The sequence below is a fragment of the Terrapene carolina genome, unplaced genomic scaffold, assembly GCF_002925995.2.
Source record: "Terrapene carolina triunguis isolate 2854851 unplaced genomic scaffold, T_m_triunguis-2.0 Scaffold235, whole genome shotgun sequence".
Lineage (NCBI taxonomy): Eukaryota > Metazoa > Chordata > Testudines > Emydidae > Terrapene > Terrapene triunguis.
The window spans coordinates 1,411,878-1,433,655 of NW_020664586.1; the positions used below are offsets into that span (position 1 = coordinate 1,411,878).

Consider the following 21,778-nt stretch of genomic DNA (forward strand, 5'->3'; position numbering starts at 1 on the left):
GAAGATGAGAAGTGAGGGGGAAGGAGCGAAGGGGTGGAGATGGCTTCCTCATTTGAGAGAAAAGCAGGGACCATTGTGAAGCACCACGTGAAGGTGTTCTGCAGGAAGAGCTGAGCTGAGCTCAGTGGCGAGGACAGGGACAGAAAGCAGAGAGGCAAACAGGAGAAAGAACAGCAACATCCAGCTTTGAAGCCCAGGACTTTTTAGAGACCCCACCAGTGACTGAAAGAAGCTGTTGGGACAGACTGTGGCTCCAGGCTGCTGTTAAGAGAACTGAGTCAGAATACCTGTATGCTTTCTGCATCCAGTGACGTCTGCTCCTCCAGGGCAACATCAAAGAACAGCTTATTGATGATGTGTCTTTTGCTGACCTAGATGAGACATGGAAGAGGAGTGTGAAAATGCAGAGAGAGCCTTTTCTGCTAGGCAGACAGCTACAATGGGAGAAGGTTACTGTCCCATCACAAGATAGTAATGTGTGGTATAGCTGGTGGGAGTCAGTTCACACGGTTGATATCTCTATGGTGAGATCCTGGATCTGTCACCCAAGCAACAAACTTGAGATTTACAGTTGTCACTCCAGGCAAGATCCTGGAATTTTGACAGAAAGATTCAGGCATTTCTGAGTCACGAGCAGCTTGTTCTCTGGCAGCTCAGGCCCAGCAGCTGATGCTGAGCTCACCCAGTGCCAAATCCAAACACAGAAGTATGTGCTGCTCTCTGTATGCAGAGGGTGCTGTAATTGAGTGCAATAGCTCCCCCCACCTCCCCCATGCCGTTACAGCTTTGTGTTTTAAGTATTATATGCAGTCATGACACCAGCTAATTGCATAGTTACTGCTACATAAGATGTTATTTCGCGAGAACTCCATGGTAACCCAGAGATGTAAGAGGTGGTGAAGAATACAGGGAATCAACAAGTCAGGGAAGAAACAAGGGCCAAAACCTTGAAAGGAAAGAAAAAGACAGGAGCACACCTATAAAATTAACATGCTGGCTGCGAACTGATGCCTCTGTGTAACTCAGCTCAGAGTATAGCCAATAAAGCCTAGCACAGACCAAGACTCCCAACCTTGACTATTACTGTAACGTGAGGCACAAAAACTAGACTAACGTAAGAAATATGGTCTTGGGGTTCAGGCACTGGACTGGGTGGGACTCAGAAGACCTGGGTTCAGTTCCTGGTTCTGCCCAGAATCCCTGGGTGAACTTTGAGTGAGTCACTGAATCTCTGTGCCTTGGTTCCTAATCTGTAGAAGGGAGAAACTCCTTCCTGTCTCCCACCCTCTGTCTTTTTCCCCTATTTAGGCTGAGTGCTCCAGAGCAGGGACGGTCTCTCACTATGTGTATGTGCAGTGTCCTGATCTCAGCTGGGGAAGCTAGGAAGTACTGACCCCAGATGTACAGTACCTTCCCTCTTAAATTGTGTATATTTAATTTTAAACATTAACTTTAATAAAATTTTTAAATCTCAGGCCTAGATTATTTCCTAGCTCCCCCCACCTCTTTTCTTTTCCAGGAGGACAATTTAGCGCTAGTGAAGTTTTGCCACAGTAAAAGCCCTGAAGGTCTGGCAGTAGCAAAACATGCTTCCCAATGTGCCCCAATCTGGCCTGGAGAGGCTTAAAGGGAGGATTTCAGTCTCCATGGCCCATTCACTCCTTAGGCCTTGGCTACACTTGCGAGTTACAGCGCTGTAAAGCCGCCCCCAGCGCTGTAACTCACTCCCCGTCCACACTGGCAAGGCATTTGTAGCGCTGTATCTCCGTGGTTGCAGCGCTGCATGTACTCCACCTCCCCGAGAGGAATAGCAAGTATTGCGCTGCCGCTGCAGCGCTGCGGCGCCAGTGTGGCCGCCCAATGCGCTGTGAATGGCCTCCAGAATTATTCGGCAGTATCCCACAATGCCTGTTCTAGCCACTCTGGTCATCAGTTCAAACTCTACTGCCCTGGCCTCAGGTAACCAACCATGTGACCCACCCTTTACATTCCCCGGGAATTTTAAAAATCCCCTTCCTGTTTGCTCAGCCCGGCGTGGCGTGGAGTGCTATCAGCAAATCTTTCCAGGTGACCATGCCTCCACGCGCCAAGCGAGCCCCAGCATGGAGCAATGGCGAGTTGCTGGACCTCATCAGTGTTTGGGGGGAGGAAGCTGTCCAGTCCCAGCTGCGCTCCAGCCGTAGGAATTACGATACCTTCGGGAAGGTATCAAAGGACATGATGGAAAGGGGCCATGACCGGGACGCCCTGCAGTGCAGGATTAAAGTGAAGGAGCTGTGGAGTGCCTACCGCAAAGCCCGCGACGCAAACGGCCACTCGGGTGCTCCCCCCGCAACCTGCCGATTCTACAAAGAGCTGGATGCGATACTTGGGGTTAACCCCACCTCCACTCCGAGCACCACCACGGACACTTCAGAGCCGGGGGGGGGGGGAGGAGGAGGAGGAAAACGGGAGTGATGGTGGTGGGCCGGATGGAGACACCCCGGAATCCCTGGAGCCATGCAGCCAGGAGCTCTTCTCGAGCCAGGAGGAAGGTAGCCAGTCGCAGCGGCAGGTACTTGGTGGAGGACAAACAGAAGAGCAGGTTCCCGGTAAGCGTTTTTTTTTTTTTTCGGGAAGGAATTTTTTCGGTGTGGGCTCTTTGGGAGAGGAGGGTTAGGCATGCATGCCTAGATGCGGAATAGTGCATTGATGTGGTTTATCACATCGCCGTAATCGGCCTCGGTAATCTCCTCGAATGTCTCATCCAGAACGTGTGCAATGCGCTTGCGCAGGTTTATCGGGAGAGCCACCATGGTCCTTGTCCCAGCCAGGCTAACGTGTCCGCACCACTGTGCCGCGAGGGGTGGGGGGACCATTGCTGCACACAGGCAAGCTGCATATGGGCCAGGGCGGAAGCCGCATTGCAGTAGAAGACCCTCCCTTGCTTCCCAGGTCACCCTCAGCAGCAAGATATCGTCCAGGACGAACTTCTGTGGAAAATGTTGGGACAGTGTTCAGTGTAGGTGCCCCCTGAAGCTGTTGGCTCTCCCCAAGGCACAGAAAACCAGAGGACAGCGCAGCCCTGAAACAATCAGTCCCCCTTACTCACCATTTTGAGGCTCCCGTGGGTTATGTGTGCTCTGTTTCGGATGGGAAAATTATGCTATTGTGTAGACCGTGTGTGTTTTCTACTCCTTAAGTGCGGGGGGAATCATTACTCTGTCTGGTATAAACAATGCTGCCTCTGTTAAATGTTGCATTTTGCCTATACAGTAGCATCAACCCTGAGACCTCAGCCATCCCTCTTATTGCCTGCTCAGAGACTGCAAAGACTCAGGAAGAGACCACGAAAAAGCAAAGACGACATGCTACAAGAAGTGATGCGGCAATCTATTAAAGAGAATGAGAAAGCACAGGACTGGAGGGAGAGAGAAAGCAGGATCCGCCAGGAAAACGCAGCGCACCGGCGGCAAAGCACGGAGCACCGGCAGCAAAGCACGGATCGGCTCATAAGCATCATGGAGCGCCAAGCAGACGCTATCCAGGAGCTTGTAGCCATGCAGAAAGAGGAGCAGTACCGCAAACGCAAACGCCACCTCCCCCCTACAGCCCTTGTCCCAAAACTCTTTCCGTTGTGCCCCACTGTCACCTCCAACCCACTTTCCCCAACTTCCGTGTTCTTCACGCCACCCGCTGCCTCCAACACCAGTATCTTCACCACCCAGCCCTGAAAACCACGACCCTTACCCTCTGCACTCAACCCCCATCACCATGCAGTATAGCTATCCTGAAGTGCAGCACTCACTGCACAGCACACCAGACAGGACATACGCGAATCTGTGATTGTACCGTTCCCCACTCCACCCCCTTGTTTCTTTTCAATAAATGGATTTTTTGGCTTTGAAAACATTCTTTATTATTGCATAAAGTAAAAGACTCCTTAGCCCAGGAAATAAACAGGCACTGCAAGTCTGCTTGTCTGCTTAGCAGACGCTGATTCCTAAAGATTGGAACTACTGCATTTCACTCCCGTGCAGGGCACCAGATATCACTGCTGGTTTTCAGCCTCAAATTGCTCCCTCAAGGCATCCCTAATCCTTGCAGCCTTGCGCTGGGCCCCTGTAATAGCCCTGCTCTCTGGCTGTGCAAATTCAGCCTCCAGGTGTTGAACCGCGGAGGTCCATGCCTGAGTGAAGCTTTCACCCTTCCCTTCACAAATATTATGGAGGGTACAGCACACGGATATAACCGCGGGGATGCTGTTTTCGGCCAAGTCCAGCTTCCCATACAGAGATCGCCAGTGGCCCTTTAAACGGCCAAAGGCACACTCCACAGTCATTCGGCACCGGCTCAGCCTGTAGTTGAACCATTCCTTGCTGCTGTCAAGGCTCCCTGTGTAGGGTTTCATGAGCCACGGCATTAACGGGTAAGCGGGATCTCCCAGGATCACAATGGGCATTTCAACTTCCCCTACCGTGATCTTCTGCTCTGGGAAAAAAGTCCTGGCCTGCATCTTCCTGAACAGCCAAGTGTTCCGAAAGATGCGTGCGTCATGCACCTTTCCAGGCCAGCCTGTGTTAATGTCAATGAAACGCCCACGGTGATCCACAAGCGCCTGGAGAACCATAGAGAAATACCCCTTCCGATTAACGTACTCGGATCCTAGCATGTCTGGTGCCAGAATAGGAATGTGCGTCCCATCTATCGCCCCTCCACAGTTAGGGAACCCCATTTGTGCAAAGCCATCCACTATTTCCTGCATGTTACCCAGAGTCACGGTTCTTCTGAGTAGGACGTGATTAATGGCCTTGCAAACTTGCATCAACACGATTCCAACGGTAGACTTTCCCACTCCAAACTGGTTTGCGACCGACCGGTAGCTGTCTGGAGTTGCCAGCTTCCAGATTGCAATAGCCACCTGCTTCTCCACTGGCAGGGCAGCTTGCAATCTCGTGTCCTTGCGCCGCAGGGTGGGGGCGAGCTCCTCACACAGTCCCACGAAAGTGGCTTTTCTCATCCGAAAGTTCTGCAGCCACTGCTCGTCATCCCAGACTTCCATTACGATGTGATCCCACCACTCGGTGCTTGTTTCCCGAGCCCAAAAGCGGCGTTCCACGGTGCTGAGCATGTCCGTGAATGCCACAAGCAATTTCGTGTCGTACGCGTTACGCGGCTCGATAGCATCGTTGGACTCCTCACTCTCACTTTGGATCTTAAGGAATAGTTCGACAGCCAAACGTGACGTGCTGGCAAGATAAGCCAGCATGCACCTCAGCAGTTCGGGCTCCATTTCCCGCAGACAGATCGCGCTGCACAGAAACCGTTGAAAGATGGCGCCAAAGGTGAACAGAAACAAAGGGATTTCTGGGATGCGAAGCGATGCATCAAGGGGCGTTGGGACAGGACCCAGAATGCGCCGCACCCATGCCCCCTTCCCACAACCCACGGCGCCAGAATGGGAAGAGGTGCTCTGTGGAATAGCTGCCCATAATGCACCGCTCCCAATAGCGCTGCAATTGCCGCAAATGTGGCCACAAAAGTGCGCTTGGCAGCTGTCAGTGTGGACAGACTGCAGCGCTTTCCCTACTCAGCTGCACGAAGTCAGGTTTAACTCACAGCGCTCTACATCTGCAAGTGTAGCCAAGGCCTTAGCCTCTCTGCTAGAATGTAAGTAGTGATGCCCAGCACAGTCTGATAGAGACTGAGAGGTGACAGCCAATCTCTGCATGCCATCAATGCCTCTGTGAGCCACCACTGTGCCCTCAGGCCTGAGCTCTGACAGTGCTGGTAGACAGCATTGGGATGTAGAAATACAGTTCAGGATTAAGGATTTACCTGGATTCTACACTGCGGACAAGTCCGACTCGGTGCAGTATCAAACCACTGGATGAGACTGAGGGAGAAAGAGAAAAAAATATACGATGAATGTTCCTTTCATTGAAGTCAGTGACCATCCCCAGGGTGATTCATTTTGGTGTGGATGAGTGCGCCCTGGTATACACATGTCCCCTCTGCCCCCCTTCCCCCACACACTCAGTTGATCCCATAGGAAGAGCACATGCCTCCAGCTCAAATACACTTGCAAAGGAACTCCAGCAAAAGCGTGGAATTGATTAGAAACATAGAATGACAGGGTTGGAAGGGACCTCAGGAGGTTATCTAGTCCAACCCCCTTCTCAAAGCAGGACCAATCCCCAGACAGATTTTTGCCCCAGATCCCTAAATGGCCCCCTCAAGGATTGAACTCACAACCCTGGGTTTAGCAGGCCAATGCTCAAACCACTGAGCTATGTTTCATCTTTAGCTTGCTCCTGCTGGAGCACATGGACAAGCACTTTGTGCAGGAGCAACACAATGGCGTCATTTCTGATGGAGAGGGCAAGGAAACCAAGACCACAGATGAGGAAGGGAGAAGCATGAAGGGGGAGGGAGCAGCACTGCATCAGAGTTCAAGAGCATTGCAAGTTGCAGCCCCATTTCACACTAGCACATTCCTCCAACAAAGTGAAAAATCAACAGAGGAAGCCCAAGCACCACACCCAAGCACACGCCAGAAGAAGGGTCACTGTGACAAGGACGTTTAGGGGAGAGAGTGGGAATCGTGGAAGACAGAGGGGACAGACAAAACATGAAAAGGTGGAAGGAAGAAAGGAGACACGAAAGACTTGAACAGCAGAGGTGTTTTCTACAAGGGAAGGAAGCTGCTAAGAGGAAAGAGGATATTCAGTTACCAGAGTTATTTGTCTGGCAGTCAAGAGAAACTCAGAAATAAGACTTCCCAGGGAGAATCATATGAGCCAGCAAGTGACACTAGGCCCTGGTACAGAATCTTAGTTTGGGTCACCACGAAAAAAGCTCCTTTAACACATGGCTCAAAAGGGGAGAGCCTGTGGCATACAGACACATTTAGTGTGTTTGGCATTTCTCCATTTTAATGAAAAAATGAGTTTCAATTTAACACCTAAGAATCAAGACCGGCAAAAAAAAGTATCTTGAAGTCTGTATATTGACGGGCCTAATCCCCATTTCCTTTAGTCTCAGAGTGTTAAAAGCACAGGACTAGGATTTGATTCCTATTCCCAAATCTGATACTGGCTTACTGTGAGCTTGGACAAGTTAACTTTTGCTCTGCCTCAGTTTCCTAATCACTAAAATGGGGAGGTGATATATCTACCCACCTCACAGTGGCATTGTGTGACTAATATTCAAAAAGCACTCAGAGAGCCTTCAATCAAAGATACCATGTTACGAAATACAACAACATACATTAAGACAAATTAAGTACTTTTTACTGCTTCTGAATATAAGGCACTCAATCTGCCTAGCTCCAATTAGCACTAACTAGTCAAGAACTGTGCAGGATTTCCCACATTGCTCAGTTTTGCATTGCATTGGCAGAACTGCACCCCCTTCCCCTACTACAGTCCTCAGCCCCACTACAACTCTGCCAAGGCAGTTCAATGCTGATCTGCAGTCCCCCTGCCCAGTGCTCCCAACACACAACTATACCATGCAGCTCAATGCCAACCCACAGAACCTCCTGTTATTTTAGTTCTGCATCTCTCCAAAACAGGAAAAGCCCAACTTTTAGAAGCCTGCATTACAATGATGGCCAACTAACAATCTGTCAACCCACCCCCTCAAAACGCAAGAAGGGTCAGCCAGGCACAAGGTGCATGGTTTTTAATGTCTGTCTTCATCCTTATCCCCCTTAATTATAATATTTGCAAACAGCAGGATTAGAGAAGAGGAGGCTGAAGAGTTCAGAGACTGAAATGCAAAAAGACAAGACATTATCACAAGAACAAAACACTGGAGATGCACTTCCTCTGTTTCTCCAGAGACACTGACATCATCATAAGACATATCAACTCAGCAGTTAAAGGAGATGCATGTTTTTACCACTACCTGTCATGCTGTTCATGTCTACTCACCACTCCTGATGGAAGGTGTGCCCGCAGTGGATAGCTGCCACATCCTTGTGATTGTCAAAGAAATCTGAGCAGATGGTACAGTGGGCACGGATAGGCATCCTCTATGGTTCCGACATCCAGGAGGCTGCCACAGCACAACCAGGGAAGCACCTCTCCTTGGCCTATGCAAGGGGAGATGAACACACCAGCCTCAGGGGGGCTGTCTCCCGAACAAACACCAAACACAGCCTCACAAGTTTGGATCGTTGCCTGGCATAGGGGCCAGGATGCTGTACACAGGGCATAACCCAACATTTAGGATAGCACGGGGGGACCCACTATGAGCTGCAGGCGGGCCAGAGGGAAGGTACAGAGGGCACTGTAGGGTATAATACACAGGGCATGCATGGCATGTTGCTATTCAGTGTACTCATGGCTGGGCATGGGTGGGGATAAAGAAGGTGCTGCACGGGTGTCAAACATAAGGTCCCCGGGATGCATCCAGCCCACACAACGTGTTTGTGCCCAACCTGATACACCAGAGGTGGGCAAACTACATCCCACGGACCACATCCAGCCCACGGGACCGTCCTGCCCGGCCCAAGAGGCTAGCCCCTGGCCACTCCCCCGCAGCCTCAGCTCGCTCACTCTGCCGCGGACGCAATGCTCTGGGCGGCGGGACTGTGAGCTCCTGGGGCATCCTGACCCGGCGCTCTGAGCCGTGTGCTGGCGGCAGCGTGGCCCAGCTGTAGCGGCGCCAGCCACCAGTGCTCCAGGCAGCATGGTAAGGGGGCAGGGGGGGCTGGATAGAGGGCAGGGGAGTTCGGGGTGGTGGTCAGGGGGCAGGGGTGTGGATAGGGGGGTGAATGGGGGCATAGGTCCCAGGGGGGCAGTCAGGAAGGGGGGAGGGGTTGGATGGGGTAGCAGGGGGCAGTCAGGGGCAGGGATTCCAGGGGCAGTTAGGGGACAGGGAGAAGGGGTGGTTGGATGGGCCATCAGGGAACAGGGGGGTTGGATAGGGCAGGAGTCCCAGGGGGGAGGCAGATAGGAGATGGGGGGCCGGGCCACAACCACCTCCCCTAACTGGCCCTCCATACAATTTCCAAAACCCAATACAGCCCCCAGGCCAAAAAGTTTGCCCACCCCTGCGATACACCGATGGGGCAGAATCTCGACTTTGTGCTGGTGGCTGTAGGGACTTGTCCCACCGGGAGCTACGTGCCCCCCTCCCCCCCCCGGACTGCAGCCAGCCTGGAGGGCGACGCTAGCTCCCAGCGCGAGCCGGGGTCCGATCCCAGCGTCCCTTCGGGGTCACAGCAGCTGTCACGCTGAGGGCCACAGCAGGGAACGAGCCGGGGACTCACGCCGAGCACAGGCTGGGGGCTGCCCGGGCCGGGCCCCACCTGGCTGGGCGGATACGCGGGTTATAGGCGGCGGGCGGCCCGGGGGCGGGGGGGGGACATTCGGGCCAGCTCCCGCCCCGCCCCCGGCTCTGCCCCAGCCTCCCTCGGTGCGAGAGGAACCACCATCAGGGGGTGGGGGCTGGGCTCGGTCCGGGGGCGGGTCCGTCCCGGGGGGCTCGGTCCCGGAGCAGGAGCTCAGTGCGGTTTGCATCGTGTTACCCGTTCAAATTTAGTTCCTCCCGAGGCGGCTTCCAGCATGAGCCGGAAATGACGAACCTGGGAAAGGCGGGGGACCCGACCCGCCGCGCTACATGGCGGAGGAGGAGGGGGCGGGGCCAGCTTCCCCGAGTTTCTCCTCCGCCTGGCCCCAGCGGGCTCTCTTGGGCGGGGCTAATGGGAGCACGGGCTCCTAGCGCCGCCCCAGCCTGACCGGCCGGAGCGCACAGTTGGCGGGTGGACCGGGGTCCGCACACTCAGGGGCACAATGTGTAAGAGGCCAGGCCTGTAGGCTCGTGGGGTGGGGCGGGGCCTGCAGGCTCATGGTGTGGGGCATGTGGGTTGGGGCAGGGCCTGCAGACTCAAGGGGTGGCGCCTGGAGGATGAAGCAGGGCTTGTCTCCTGTTAGGGGTCTGGGTGCAGAGTCTCACCTTCCATTAAACAATCCTGTTTCCAGCCCACCACCTTGTGAGGAAAACCTGGCAAACGTGGCCTGAGTGTCATTGACACTGCTATGTGTGCCCAGGGCTGCAGAAAGCCCAACACCATAGTTCTGGGAGGTGTGAGCTGCTCCATCCATTTTTGTGGAAGTGTTAGATCTGAAACCTAATGATGGTGATTTAGCAACAGAGGGTCTTTTGGCACCTTTAAGACTAACAGAAGTATTGGAGCATAAGCTTTCGTGGGTGAATGCCCACTTCATCAGACGCAAGTAATGGAAATTTCCAGAGGCAGGTATAAATCACTATGGAGATAACGAGGTTAGTTCAATCAGGGAGGGTGAGGTGCTCTGCTAGCAGTTGAGGTGTGAACACCAAGGGAGGAGAAACTGCTCCTGTAGTTGGATAGCCATCTGATGAAGTGGGCATTCACCCATGAAAGCTTATGCTCCAATGCTTCTGTTAGGCTTAAAGGTGCCACAGGACCCTCTGTTGCTGTTTATAGATTCAGACTAACACAGCTACCCCTCTGATGGTGATTTAGTTATCAACTCCAACTGTCCCACTGCCAATCGTTATAGCATATAATCATGTGCTCACAAGGACTTGCCTCGCTTTGTGGGCACCTTAAATCCCAGCTGACCCTTACTCACCCACCAAATTACATTTGTAATGATGTACCATTTCTTTAACAGCCCCATATGTGTGCAGGCACTAACTTGCTGACCTAACAGCCTAAAGCATCAGTCTTGCAGTTGGATCTGCTAACATGGACCCCAGTTCATTGGCCCATGGGTCTGCACGAGTGGAGCTGATTGAAGGATCAGGGGCACAAGGCAAAGAGGACAGGGCCGGAACCCAAATAGCATGAGTTATGCAGAGAGTAATGGATGTCTCAGCATGGGCTGTTGAGTGTGCTATTTTGTCTTCACTTTCATGAAGACAGCAAGGCAGAGAGAAAACAAAGTGCAATAGCCAGGGAGGTTGAGGCTGGTCATCCAGGCACAGCAAGGAGGCAAGCAGAATCCCAGACTTTGAGCCACTTTATTACATCATAACGCCACTGCAGCAAAGACAGCGTTAGCGGACCTTACTGTGGGAAGGGGATCAGTGTGGCAGGGGGCTCTGGGATGGGCTACCAAGGGAGGAAAGCAGAGAAGATGCTTGCAGGAGAGGGGATGCATTGGTGAGCAGAATGCTGGTGAAGCTGTTAGACCTGCATGCTAAATGTAATGTATCACATGCGTATGGAGCCCGCTGAGGCTACGTTTGGCTCTGGTTAGCCTCAGGGGCTGAACTGAACCAGTATGGGCTGCTGCACACTCCTGCCACTTCTCTGGCTTCTCCAGCAAGTTTATGGCCTTTCTGGCTGGGAAGAAAAGCTTCCAATGTGACTTGGTGCAGAACTGGCTGCATGGGTCTGTTCTAGGGACTCTTACATCACTGTCATCTGTGGTGTCATTATTAAGTTTCAGAGTTAATGGTTTAATTACTTAACATTTTAGCAGGAACAGCTAGCTACTCCAGAACCATGGATGGAACTTGAGTATGGTGAATGGAATATGCAGGAATCACTTCACCCAGTACTGGAATGCAGCCATCTTGGGTGGAACACAGCTGTTGTTGAACAGCACACAGCAAAACTATAAAACAGTGAGACAGGAAGAGCAGAATACCGTATCCATTGAAACTGGGGGGGGGGGGGTTTGGGGGAGGTAGAATAAAGCTACCTAATTGGAAGTTTGCCAGCACAGCACTGTTTATATCCTTCTTCCTGTGAACAGTGCTGTGGGATCTATAATGACCGCAGATGACTAGGACTTTAGCTTTACATCTCTAACAGAGGTCACTGCCTGAATGTGGTTCTATTAGGTACTGAAGTGGGGCTTGGTAGGAACTCCCTACTGAGCCACCCCGCACTAGTTCCTGGGATTTTCTCAGAAGTCATCCATCCATGTTCCAATCATACTCAAAACTGCTTAGCCAGGCAGAGCCCAGTCTTGGCTCAAAGGGCAGCAGATTATGAATGTGCCCTTACCTGAACCTGGCAGCCAGGTGTGCCTTGTCCTCTGAAGAGCACATGTACAAATGGACATGCTTACAAGCACGATGCAGTGAATGGCAATTCCAGTGGACCCGGGGGGAGTTATACTGGGCTTTGCATGGAGCAGAAGGATGGGGTCATGGGATTAGGAGAGCTTCAGAGGTCGGCCTCCTTCCGTCCATGCGTCATCTCAACCGCTTGCCCTGTGCAGAATCAGGCATTACTTGCCATATTAGCATTCTCCCAAAGACAGGGCTTAAAAGGTATACTTGCCCTGCCTGTGCGGGGCTCGCCCTATCCATCGATGGGACCTCAGCTGTCAGCTTTTCCAAGTCTTCCAACATCACCTGAGCGCCTCCCCGCATCTGTCCACAGTCGGCTCCTGCTGTAGCATGCCGTCTCAATCATTGCGGGCCATTGTCTCCTTAGATGCCAGGAGAACCCAACAAACCATCCTGCTTCCCACAGACTTTCCAATGAAGCATCGTGGGGACCAGTGCAAAGGATTCTGCGAAACATCTGAACCATCAGCTTGCGAGTGGCTGATGATTGGATCACGATCCTCCTTTTTGATCCCATTTCCTTGCCCATTCACAAGGACTGTGGGCCCCATTGCATGAGATCAGTGATGGCTAGGGGATCTGCTCCCTGGAGCATGCAGTGGCTATTAGATGGGATCCCCTCTCCAGGGCCATGCCCTGGCCTAGGGCTGTGGGAAGAATGTCTGGGGAGTTGCTGCCATGCCAGACATGCTGTTGCTCTGAGGCTTGCTCCCAGCAATTTCCCAACCCCTTTTGGAGCAGACTGAGCTGCAGCCAGACAAGTTTAGGGCCATAGCAACCAGAGGGAGTGCTGTGCCTGCCCACAGGACAGCAGAGATCAGATGAGCTGGATTTTAGAGGGGGGGAGATCCCCAAGACTCGGTGATTAACCTCCTCTTAGCTGCACCTCTACCTACTCCACCCCTTGTTCCTTCCAGCCCCCAGAGAATCTGTGTTCCACCCAGTCGTTCCCCAGCTCACCTCTGAGGCACAGAGGCATGCATGGCAGCTGGCTGGGGGATCTGCTCCTGACACCAGCCTGGTGGGTGAACTGGCCTCTAGAAGGGCAGAGCTCATCGGCAGGGCAGATAAAGAGACAGAGCAGGTGTGGCTGGTGCTTTCTCGGTTTGTCCTCAGAAGGTCTTTATTTGCCAGTAGTACAGTGCAGCGATCACACAGGAACTTCCGGGTGGTCGTGGTGGAAATAAAAGTTTCATAGATGGAACTCAACCCTACAAACATGCAGCTGCGAATCAAGGAGAAGGGGAAAGTAAAGCTAGAGTGGTGGACCATAGCCCAGAAAGCCGCAGGCTGGGAGGGCCCTGGGGCAGGCAGCTGTGGAGAAGGCCCCATTGATGGCAGGTCAACCCAGCAGGCCCTTCACAGCGTTTAGTTTGGGGCCAGGGGAAGGGGGCACAGGGGGCTGATGGGCCAGGCCTGACCCTGGGGGGTAGCTGAGGGGCTCTGGTCAAGAGAGCAGACCTCACATCTGGACTGCTCGCCCCTACCCTCCGAAGAACTGATAGCCAGTGCTGCAAGCACCCTGCACCTAGGAACAGGCAAGCAAACGCCTCCAAAAGTCTACTTCTAGGCCTTGAGCTAGGGGAGGGGTTGTTCAGGCTCCCACTGTTGTGACCACATGGTGGAGGGGCATCTAACCAGCACCCAATGGCTCATTCACTAGAGCACTAGATCAGTCTGCACGCTAAACTGGGGACGGGGGGTGAGGGGGGGCGGGAGATCCTGATCCAAGCTCTAGACTGTGCATGCCACCAGAATGTAATATTTCTGGAGCACTCTATAGCCCCTATGAGGTTTCACATTGGATACTCTGGAACCTCAACAAGGTGGTGGCAATCTGGACCACTTATTGGCAAGCATGTGGTGTGATCTAGGACAAGACCTTCACAAGCTGGATGCCTGAGATGCCCTAGAGCTGCCAAGAGCTCTCCTCGAGGTTAATCTAGAACCTTCACAAATGCAGAGTGCTCTAGAACCTTTGGCTGTAAAACACATTTTTGTCAATGGGAAATGACTCAGGAAACAAGGAAAATCTTCTCTTCTGCTAGAGTAGGACCCCGGACTCAGCCTACCAGCAGCTAAAACCAATCAATTTCCACTGCCATATCCCCAAACAGCCCAGCACAAAGCAAACCCAGAGCAAGTCTCCTTGGGCAGGGCTGGCTCCATGGGCTGGGCACTATCATGGGGCTGGAGACTGGAGCGGACCATGTGCCCCAAAGCCTCCTGCAGCTACAGTTCTGCACAGGGCCAGCATTATGGGTGGGTGCCGTGGGTAAGAGGCAAGGAGTGGGGCAGGGCTGGAGTGCGAGGCCACAGAAGGGAGCTTGAGGCAATGAGGGAGAAGCGCAATTGGGGGTGGGAGCAGAAGAGTGGCTCAATCAGGGCTGGCTCCAGCCACCAGCGAAGAAAGCCGGTGCTTGGGGTGGCCAATTGAAAGGGGCGGCACGTCCGGGTCTTTGGCGGCAATTCAGTGGCGGGTCCCTCACTCTCTCTTGGAGCGAAGGACCCTCTGCTGAATTGCTGCCGAAGAATGAAGCGGCGCCGTAGAGCTGCCGCCGAAGTGCCGCCGATCGCAGCATTTTCCCCCCCCCCCCCACTTCGCCACTTGGGGTGACAAAAAAGCTGGAGCCAGCCCTGGGCTCAATGAGCCAGGCACCGAACATCTCATCGCCTTGGATCCACTCTGTTTCAGAGGCCACATTCGTATCAGGCCATCCTGATTGACAACCTTACTGTTCAATCATTGCTCATCCCCACCCTAAAATGGTAAAATATGCTCTGCTAGTGGCTGATCCAGGGGTGATGGGGGAGGGAGCGGAGGCCAGGGAGGATGGGTTAGGGGCCAGAGGAGGCAGGAGAGACCAGGGTGCCAAAATACAAGTTCGCCAGGGTGCCATTTTCCCTAAGGCCGGCCCTAGTTCTGCAAACTGTCAGCTCAGGGTTGGGGCAAGGGAACACAACTCTGCAAGGGGCCACCGTCCAGAGCTACAGTCAAGAAAGCCCCGCTTGGACTGGATGGGCCCATGCTTAAGCCTCCACAGTACAGAGTCTCTATGTGCCCCAGGTTTAGCCTCTGGGAGGAAACAATACTACACAGTGCTGAACAGGGCACATGGGGGTTATCATGTATGCACATCCACACAGTGAGAGTATATATGTACATACACCACTCCCACCCCCAGATCCTCCATAAATACACCCAGCAGGGGCTGAATCTCACACAGCCAAAGCCTGGACCAGAGCTCTGCCGTGTAAGTCTCATGCATATACCATACTGCTCCCATAGACATGCTGCGTGCTGTCACACGTGGGCTGCAAACACCACAATCAGTCTGGACAATGGCAAAACTATTGTTGTAGGAAGAGGCATAGGACAGTGCTTTGGCGATGAGTCAACCCCCAACCCCTCCCTGCTCCCCCTTGTTCTGACAGGCCAACCCAGGGCTCCCGCACCCCTTTGGATCAGCACACACAGGGACTGGGGGGCCAGCTCTCAGCAGGGCTGCGGTTCTAGCCCCCGGCCATGCGGGGTTTGTGATGGCCACTGGATAGTTAGAGAGGCACCTCTTGTGAGGGGTCTGCAGCCCCTTGGATGTTCCCAGCAGCCCCCTTGTTCCTCCCAGGGCTGCTCCAGCGGGGACTGTGATGCACAAATGCTGGGCTCCTCCACACACTGAGCCACCACAGGCATCCCTGATGCCCACAGCTCCTGGCAGCAGGGCCATTGCTGTCAGTGACACCAGTGAGCCTGCAGGAGCAGCAGTGAGACCAAAACTGTCACGCTGGGAGGATGCTACTGTGAGTGAGTGGAGTCTGGTCTGTATCTGCCTTGGGTTCAGGCTCTAAAGCAGCAGAGCAGAGTGCAGGGCTGGTGTGTCTCACCCCCACGTGGATCCAGCCCCTCCTGGAGCCTGCTGTGGATGCAGACTAGGGAGATACAGGACATCCCTAGTGCCTACTGGCCAGGGTGAGGCAGCACTGGTGCTCAGCCATCTCCCTTACCCACAGGGAGGAAGGCAGGTCTGCAGTCCATGGGGCCAGATGCCACCGTTACAGCAGGGAGGAGGGACACCCAGGCTACTTGCTCTCTGCACAAAGCTCCAAGCAAGCCAATGAGGGTGGTGAAGCACTGGAATGGGTTACCTAGGGAGGTGGTGGAATCTCCATCCTTAGAGGTTTTTGAGGCCTGGCTTGACAAAGCCCTGGCTGTGATGATTTAGCTGGGGTTGGTCCTGCTTTGAGCAGGGGGTTGGACTAGATGACCTCCTGAGGTCTCTTCCAACTCTAATCTATGATTCAACAGGAACCTGTGGGCATGGGAGGAGTCGTCCCACCAGTGCCAGCAATTGCATGGGAAGCTTTATCTGGGATTTAAGTGCAGCTTCCCTGCCCTAGGCCATTTGAATCTCTAGCCCTTCTCACCTCCCTGTCACCCCATCCCTCCAGCCGGCTCAGCTCAGCTGCTGCTCTCCAGACTGGTGCTCAAATCCTTCTCTAAATGGCTCGGGATTGCTTCTCTCCCCACTCCCAGGTGAATGCACCCAATACACGCACACTTGTTCACCCATGGATACACATATGGACATACCTACCCACCCAGAGACCCATACACACACACCGATGCATAATCACAGACACCCAGACACACACTAATTCATATGGACACCCACACAAACGCCCCATGTCTAGAGACACATACACTGCATTAGACACACAGCACATACATGCAGCTGTATGTAAACACACACACACACACACACACACAAGTGCTGGGTATGGAAACAATTGGACCTGGAACTCCGGAGGGTGGTTGTGTTTGATCCTGATGTGCCAGCTTCCCCTCGCTTGGCCCAGCGATGGGGGATCAGGTGGGTGAGTGAGTGGGCAGACTGAGAGAGCAGCCTCCAGTGAGGAAAGGAAACCAACAAAGCCACCCAAGGAGACAGAGAAAAGAAAAGCAAAGGAGAGAGAGAAAACTCCATGCAAGGGGCTCTGCTTCTGCCTCTGTCTCTCCACCTGGGCCTATCGGGTCGCTCCAGGCTCAGGAACATAGAAAATAGAAGCTCTCTATAGCGGCCCAGCTGGGGGTAGACAGAGTCAGACAAATAGGCACACAGTAGGGACAGACACAGAGCCAGGGGAGATTTGGATACCATGCCAGCAACTATGTACAATGAGAGATCCAGTGCTTCCCCACCCCGTCCCTCCTGCTCAGCCGGTCTCCTCGGTCCAGGCCTCGGGGGTAGCACTGGGGGCAGTGGCTTCTTCTCCATTACACGTAGCCGGGGCTCCCACCGTCGGGGCAGTGTTGTCAGGTGCAGTAGCGGCCGTAGGCTGCGGGGTGGCGGTGGGGGCCGGCGAGGCGGCACTGTCCGGCGTGGCGGCAGCTGGCAGGGTTGGCTTTGCCAGCTCAGCCTGCTCGGGTGCACGGAGTCGCTTCATGAGTGTGGTCACTCGCACGGCTTTCTGCGGGGACGGGAGGAATCCCGTCGGTCACTACGGCATGGGTGGCCTTTCACCATCGCAACAGCCCTCTGCCCTCGCACTGAGCTCCCACCTCCCCCTCCATCCTGCCCACTGCTCCGTGCCCCTCTGCCTGTCCCCGGCCTTCCCAGCCCTGCATCTCCCCAAACAAGTGCAGCGTGCAGGGGTGAGAGCCAAGCTATATGATCAGTGACTCAGGGGATACACCACGAATGCTCCAGCTGCAGCACTGCTGCAGATTGCCCTAGTGTAGACACTTCCTCCATCGCTGGAAAGGGTTTTACCCCTGCTGCAGGGAACCTGCCTCCCCAGTCAGTGGTAGCCAGATTAAACGAAGGGTCTACTCTGGGGGTTGGGTTGGCTTAGCTACAGCCCTTGGAGGTGAATTTTTTCACACCTCTGAGCACTGCTACATTTTAAGTGTAGACCAGGCCTCAAAGGGAACAGACATTATGGGGATGCTGCAGTTACCCCAGAATCATATGGTGTTATACTGCCTGTTTGCCTTGGGCTTGCATACCACACCCATCACCACAGTATCAGGGCTCCAACCATGCAAATCAATAGCAACAATGACGCCCTTAGGGGACTTTGAGGGTCAGTGCTCTGGTTGGGGAGGTGTCCTAGGGTGAGCTGGCTCTTTAAGGAGGCTGGAGCTCAGCTGGGCCAAACCCGGCTCTCCCTCCCAGGTGGAGGAGAGGTGCAGGCCTGTGGTCCAGGCAGACTGGAGAAGATCCCAAGGACAGCAGCCCTGGCCGGCCAGGGGTGGGTGGGAGCATAGGGAGAGGTTCTGAGATGGACACAGGGCAGTTTGGACTAAGGGGTCTGACAGCCCAGTTTTTAGGGCCCTGCATACGCTCAGCAGGGAGTGCACACAGATTCTCCGTAGGCTGCCACCCTGTTAAGGGGCAATGGACAGACTCTGATTACCCTGGAAGTGGTGGCTCTTTCAGACTTCTCCAGAGGGCTAGGTCACCGCAATGACACTCTAGGGAAACTGAAGCAGTGTCCAATGCTGGCTATTACAGGACCTTGCTATCGGAGGGTTTGTGTGAGACCTGAGCATTACAAAGCCAGGAAATACAGAGTGAAGGTTAAACAAGAAAGAAACCCAGTGGCAGCTAGGTCTGGAAACGCCCAGTTCAAGCCCCCTCTGGGCATACTAATCCCCTGCCTTCCTCTGGGGCCCTTCACCTGATGGATCCCTTCCTGGCAGCTCCCTGGACAGCCACAGCAGTGGGGCTGGGGCCTCAGCGGAAGCAGCTTTGCCTGCTGACAGGCTGGTTTCTTAGCCCTGCCTGAGAGCGGGACACCAGAGATCTCTCTGTCTCGGTACTCACCTGGCCCTCCTGTCTTCTCTGCACCCGTCGTTGCAAGATCCTCTCACCACACCAAACCCTGTGGTCCAGAGCGGGACTGAGACTGAGACCCAGGGTAGGTTCAGTGACTGGCCCAGGGAATCGGTGGCTTAGCTGGGAACTGACCACTGATCTGTGCAATCCCAGGCCAGTTCCCTATCCCCATATCACCCTTCCTATCCTGACTGGGAAGAATACAGTGCAGGGAGAGGCTGAGCAGGGCCGGTGCAAGGAAGTTTCGCGCCCTAGGCAAAACTTCCACCTTGCGCTCCTCCCGCCACGCCCCAGTCCTGCGGCAGCTCCCCCCCCCCCCCCCGCCGCCCTGAGGCACCCCCCCGCGGCTGCTCCTCCCCCTGCCCTAAGGCGCCCCCCCTGGGGAGCCGTGCGGCAGCTCCCCCCTCCCCGCCCTGAGGCACCCCCGCAGCAGCTCCCCACCCCCCCGGCCCGGGGAGCCGTGCGGCACCTCCCCACCCCAGCTCACCTCTGCTCCGCCTCCTCCCCGAGCACGCCACTCCCACTCTAATTCTCCTCCCAGGCTTGTGGCGCCAAACAGCTGATTGGCACTGCAAGCCTGGGAGGCGGAAGAAGTGGAGCGGCGACCGCGCGCTTGGGGAGGAACGCTGTAAAAAAAAAATTGGGGGCACTACTTTTTGGCGCCCCCAAATCTTGGCGCCCTAGGCAACCGCCTAGTTCACCTTAATGGTAGCACCGGGCCTGAGGCTGAGATTTCCTCTCTGCTCTGCTCAGGGCTCCCCATGGGTGGGAGGGACTCTGCTCCGGTGGAGCACCTGAGCCGCAGCACAGGGTGAGGGCCATGTACCTTCCACTTCGCTCTGGCAAAGTTCTTCTCGATCTGAGCGCAGACACCATCTTTGATGTTCTTATCTGAGGCAGCGTTGCCAGAAATCCTGGAAGTGGAAACACACGTCAATGACCAGCTTCCTGCAGCTGCCCTCCTGGCACCATGCACCCGCACTCTGCTTCCACCTCTAAGCCAGGGGGCCCATGGGGTGCTCCACCCACCCAGCCTGCACCCGGCCCTTCCCCTGGCACCAGTAAGTGGAGCTGGGCTCTCATGTCCCTCCCAACTCCCACGATACTAGCCAGTGTCCCCTCCATCCCTCCAGGGTCCTCCTGCCAGGAGAAGGCCCCTCGCTTGGAGTCACCAGCACTGCCTTACCACTCGTGGGAGATGGCTTCTTCAGCTGTGATCCTCTGGTCCTGGTCCACCTCCATCAGACGGGTCACCAGCTCCTTAGCTGCGGAGACAGCAAGTGGGAAGAAGGTGCTTAGCGCTCAGGCTGGCCATGCACCGGGGCACGGCCTGAAAGGGGATGGTGGCGGGTAGTGGACGCTCAAGCTCCCTGTTCTCATCCCCAGAGGAGCTGGGGCTGGCGTGGAATGGAGGGGAACGAAAGCCCCCCCACAGCTGGCTGCTCTGCTGGAGGAAGGGGTGACGTGGGGCTCTACTGACTGGTCGCCAGGAAAGGTCTGTGCAGGGCAGGGAGCATGCGCCCACCACAGCTGGTCACTGCTCTCCCCAGGGGCCAGGCTCACACAGACTGCTCAGACAGCTCTTATCCGACTCCTCTCCCCCAGGGCAGCCGGGATGAGGACTGGGCCTTCACTCCTGGCCCCGTCCCACCGTGCCCTGCCTCCCACACGCCCACCACTCCAGGGACAGCACTCCCTGGACAGCCACCAATCCCCAGGGGATTGGCTGAGAAGGGGGAGGGGATGGCGTCCACGTAGAACAGGACTGGCAGGGACGGGAAGAGGATGGGGTTAGGACCCGGTAGAACAGGGCTGGTGGGGACGAGGACGGGATTGGGGCCCCATAGAACAGGCCTGGGCGGGGGGGGGGGGGCGGGGGGGACACGAGGACAGGGTTGGGATCCCATACAATAGGACTGGCGGAGGCGGAACGATGATGGGGCTGGGGTCATGTACAACAGGAATGGCAGGGGTGGGACAAAGATGAGGTTGTGATCCCGTGGAACAGGACTGGCGGGAGTGGGATGAGGATGGGGTTGAGATCCCATAGAACAGGATTGGCGGAGGGAGGACGAGGACGGGGTTGGGGTCGTGTAGAACAGAACTGGTGGAGGTGGGATGAGGATGGGGTGGGGATCCCACAGAACAGGACTGGCGGGGGCGGGATGAGGATGGGGTTGGGGTCCCTATGGAACGGGCTGGCGGAGGCGGGATGAGGACGGGGTTGGGGTCCTGTAGAACAGGAGTGGTGGAGGTGGGATGAGGACAGGGTTAGCTGGGATCCCACAGAACAGGACTGGCAGGGACACAACAAGGATGGGATTGGAATCCTGTAGAACACGGCTGGCGGAGGCGGGACAAGGACGGGGTTGGGTACTACAGAACGAGACTGGCGGGAGCGGGACGAGGACAGGGTTAGGTCCCTATAGAACAGGGCTGGTGAAGGCGGGATGAGGACAAGGTTGGGGCCCCGTAGAACAGGACTGGCAGAGGGATGAGGACAGGGTGGGGGTCCCCATAAAATGGGACTGGTGGCGGGGACAAGGACGTGGTTGGGGCCTGGTAGGACATGACTGGTGGGGGTGGGACGAGGATGGAGTTGTGGTCCCCAGAACGGGAAGGGTGGGGGCGGGATGAAGACGGGGTTTGGGTCCCAGACAGAGGTGAAAGTTAGCCAGTACGGGCCGGTACGCTCCAGCCACTGGGAGGAGCCCCGGGCCCTTTAAAGCGCCGCCGGAGCTCCGGCAGCGGGGCTCAGGTGGTGCTTTAAAGGGCCCAAGGCTCCCTGCAGTGGCCGGAGCACCGGGCTCTTTAAATCCCCGCCCGAGCCCGGGCTGCCGGAGCCCCGGAGGGGATTTAAAGGGCCCGGGGCTCCGGCC

General features: G+C 55.2%; 2 protein-coding genes across 5 annotated transcripts in view; both read right to left on the minus strand.

Annotated features, from left to right (window-relative positions):
- The window catches only part of TRAIP (TRAF interacting protein), a 62,609-nt gene extending 53,021 nt beyond the window's left edge, over positions 1-9,588 (minus strand). For 2 of the 4 annotated variants that reach the window (XM_024193685.3, XM_029912660.1), the window contains exons 1-4: positions 9,518-9,588; positions 7,917-8,077; positions 5,818-5,875; positions 288-371 (exon numbers count right to left, since the gene is read on the minus strand). In XM_024193685.3, coding sequence (XP_024049453.1) covers positions 288-371; positions 5,818-5,875; positions 7,917-8,014 — 240 coding nt within the window. In that variant the 5' untranslated portion in view covers positions 8,015-8,077; positions 9,518-9,588. Of the gene's footprint in view, positions 1-287; positions 372-5,817; positions 5,876-7,916; positions 8,078-9,038; positions 9,177-9,517 lie in introns of those variants that run through there. The other 2 variants (XM_029912658.1, XM_029912659.1) reach the window with 2 other exon arrangements.
- Positions 9,589-16,984: 7,396 nt separating this feature from the next.
- CAMKV (CaM kinase like vesicle associated) overlaps positions 16,985-21,778 on the minus strand; it is a 60,638-nt gene continuing 55,844 nt past the window's right edge. The window contains exons 9-11 of the mRNA XM_024193653.1: positions 20,086-20,164; positions 19,726-19,813; positions 16,985-17,529 (exon numbers count right to left, since the gene is read on the minus strand). Of these exons, the coding sequence (XP_024049421.1) occupies positions 17,275-17,529; positions 19,726-19,813; positions 20,086-20,164 (422 nt within the window). The 3' untranslated portion in view covers positions 16,985-17,274. The remainder of the gene's footprint in view (positions 17,530-19,725; positions 19,814-20,085; positions 20,165-21,778) is intronic.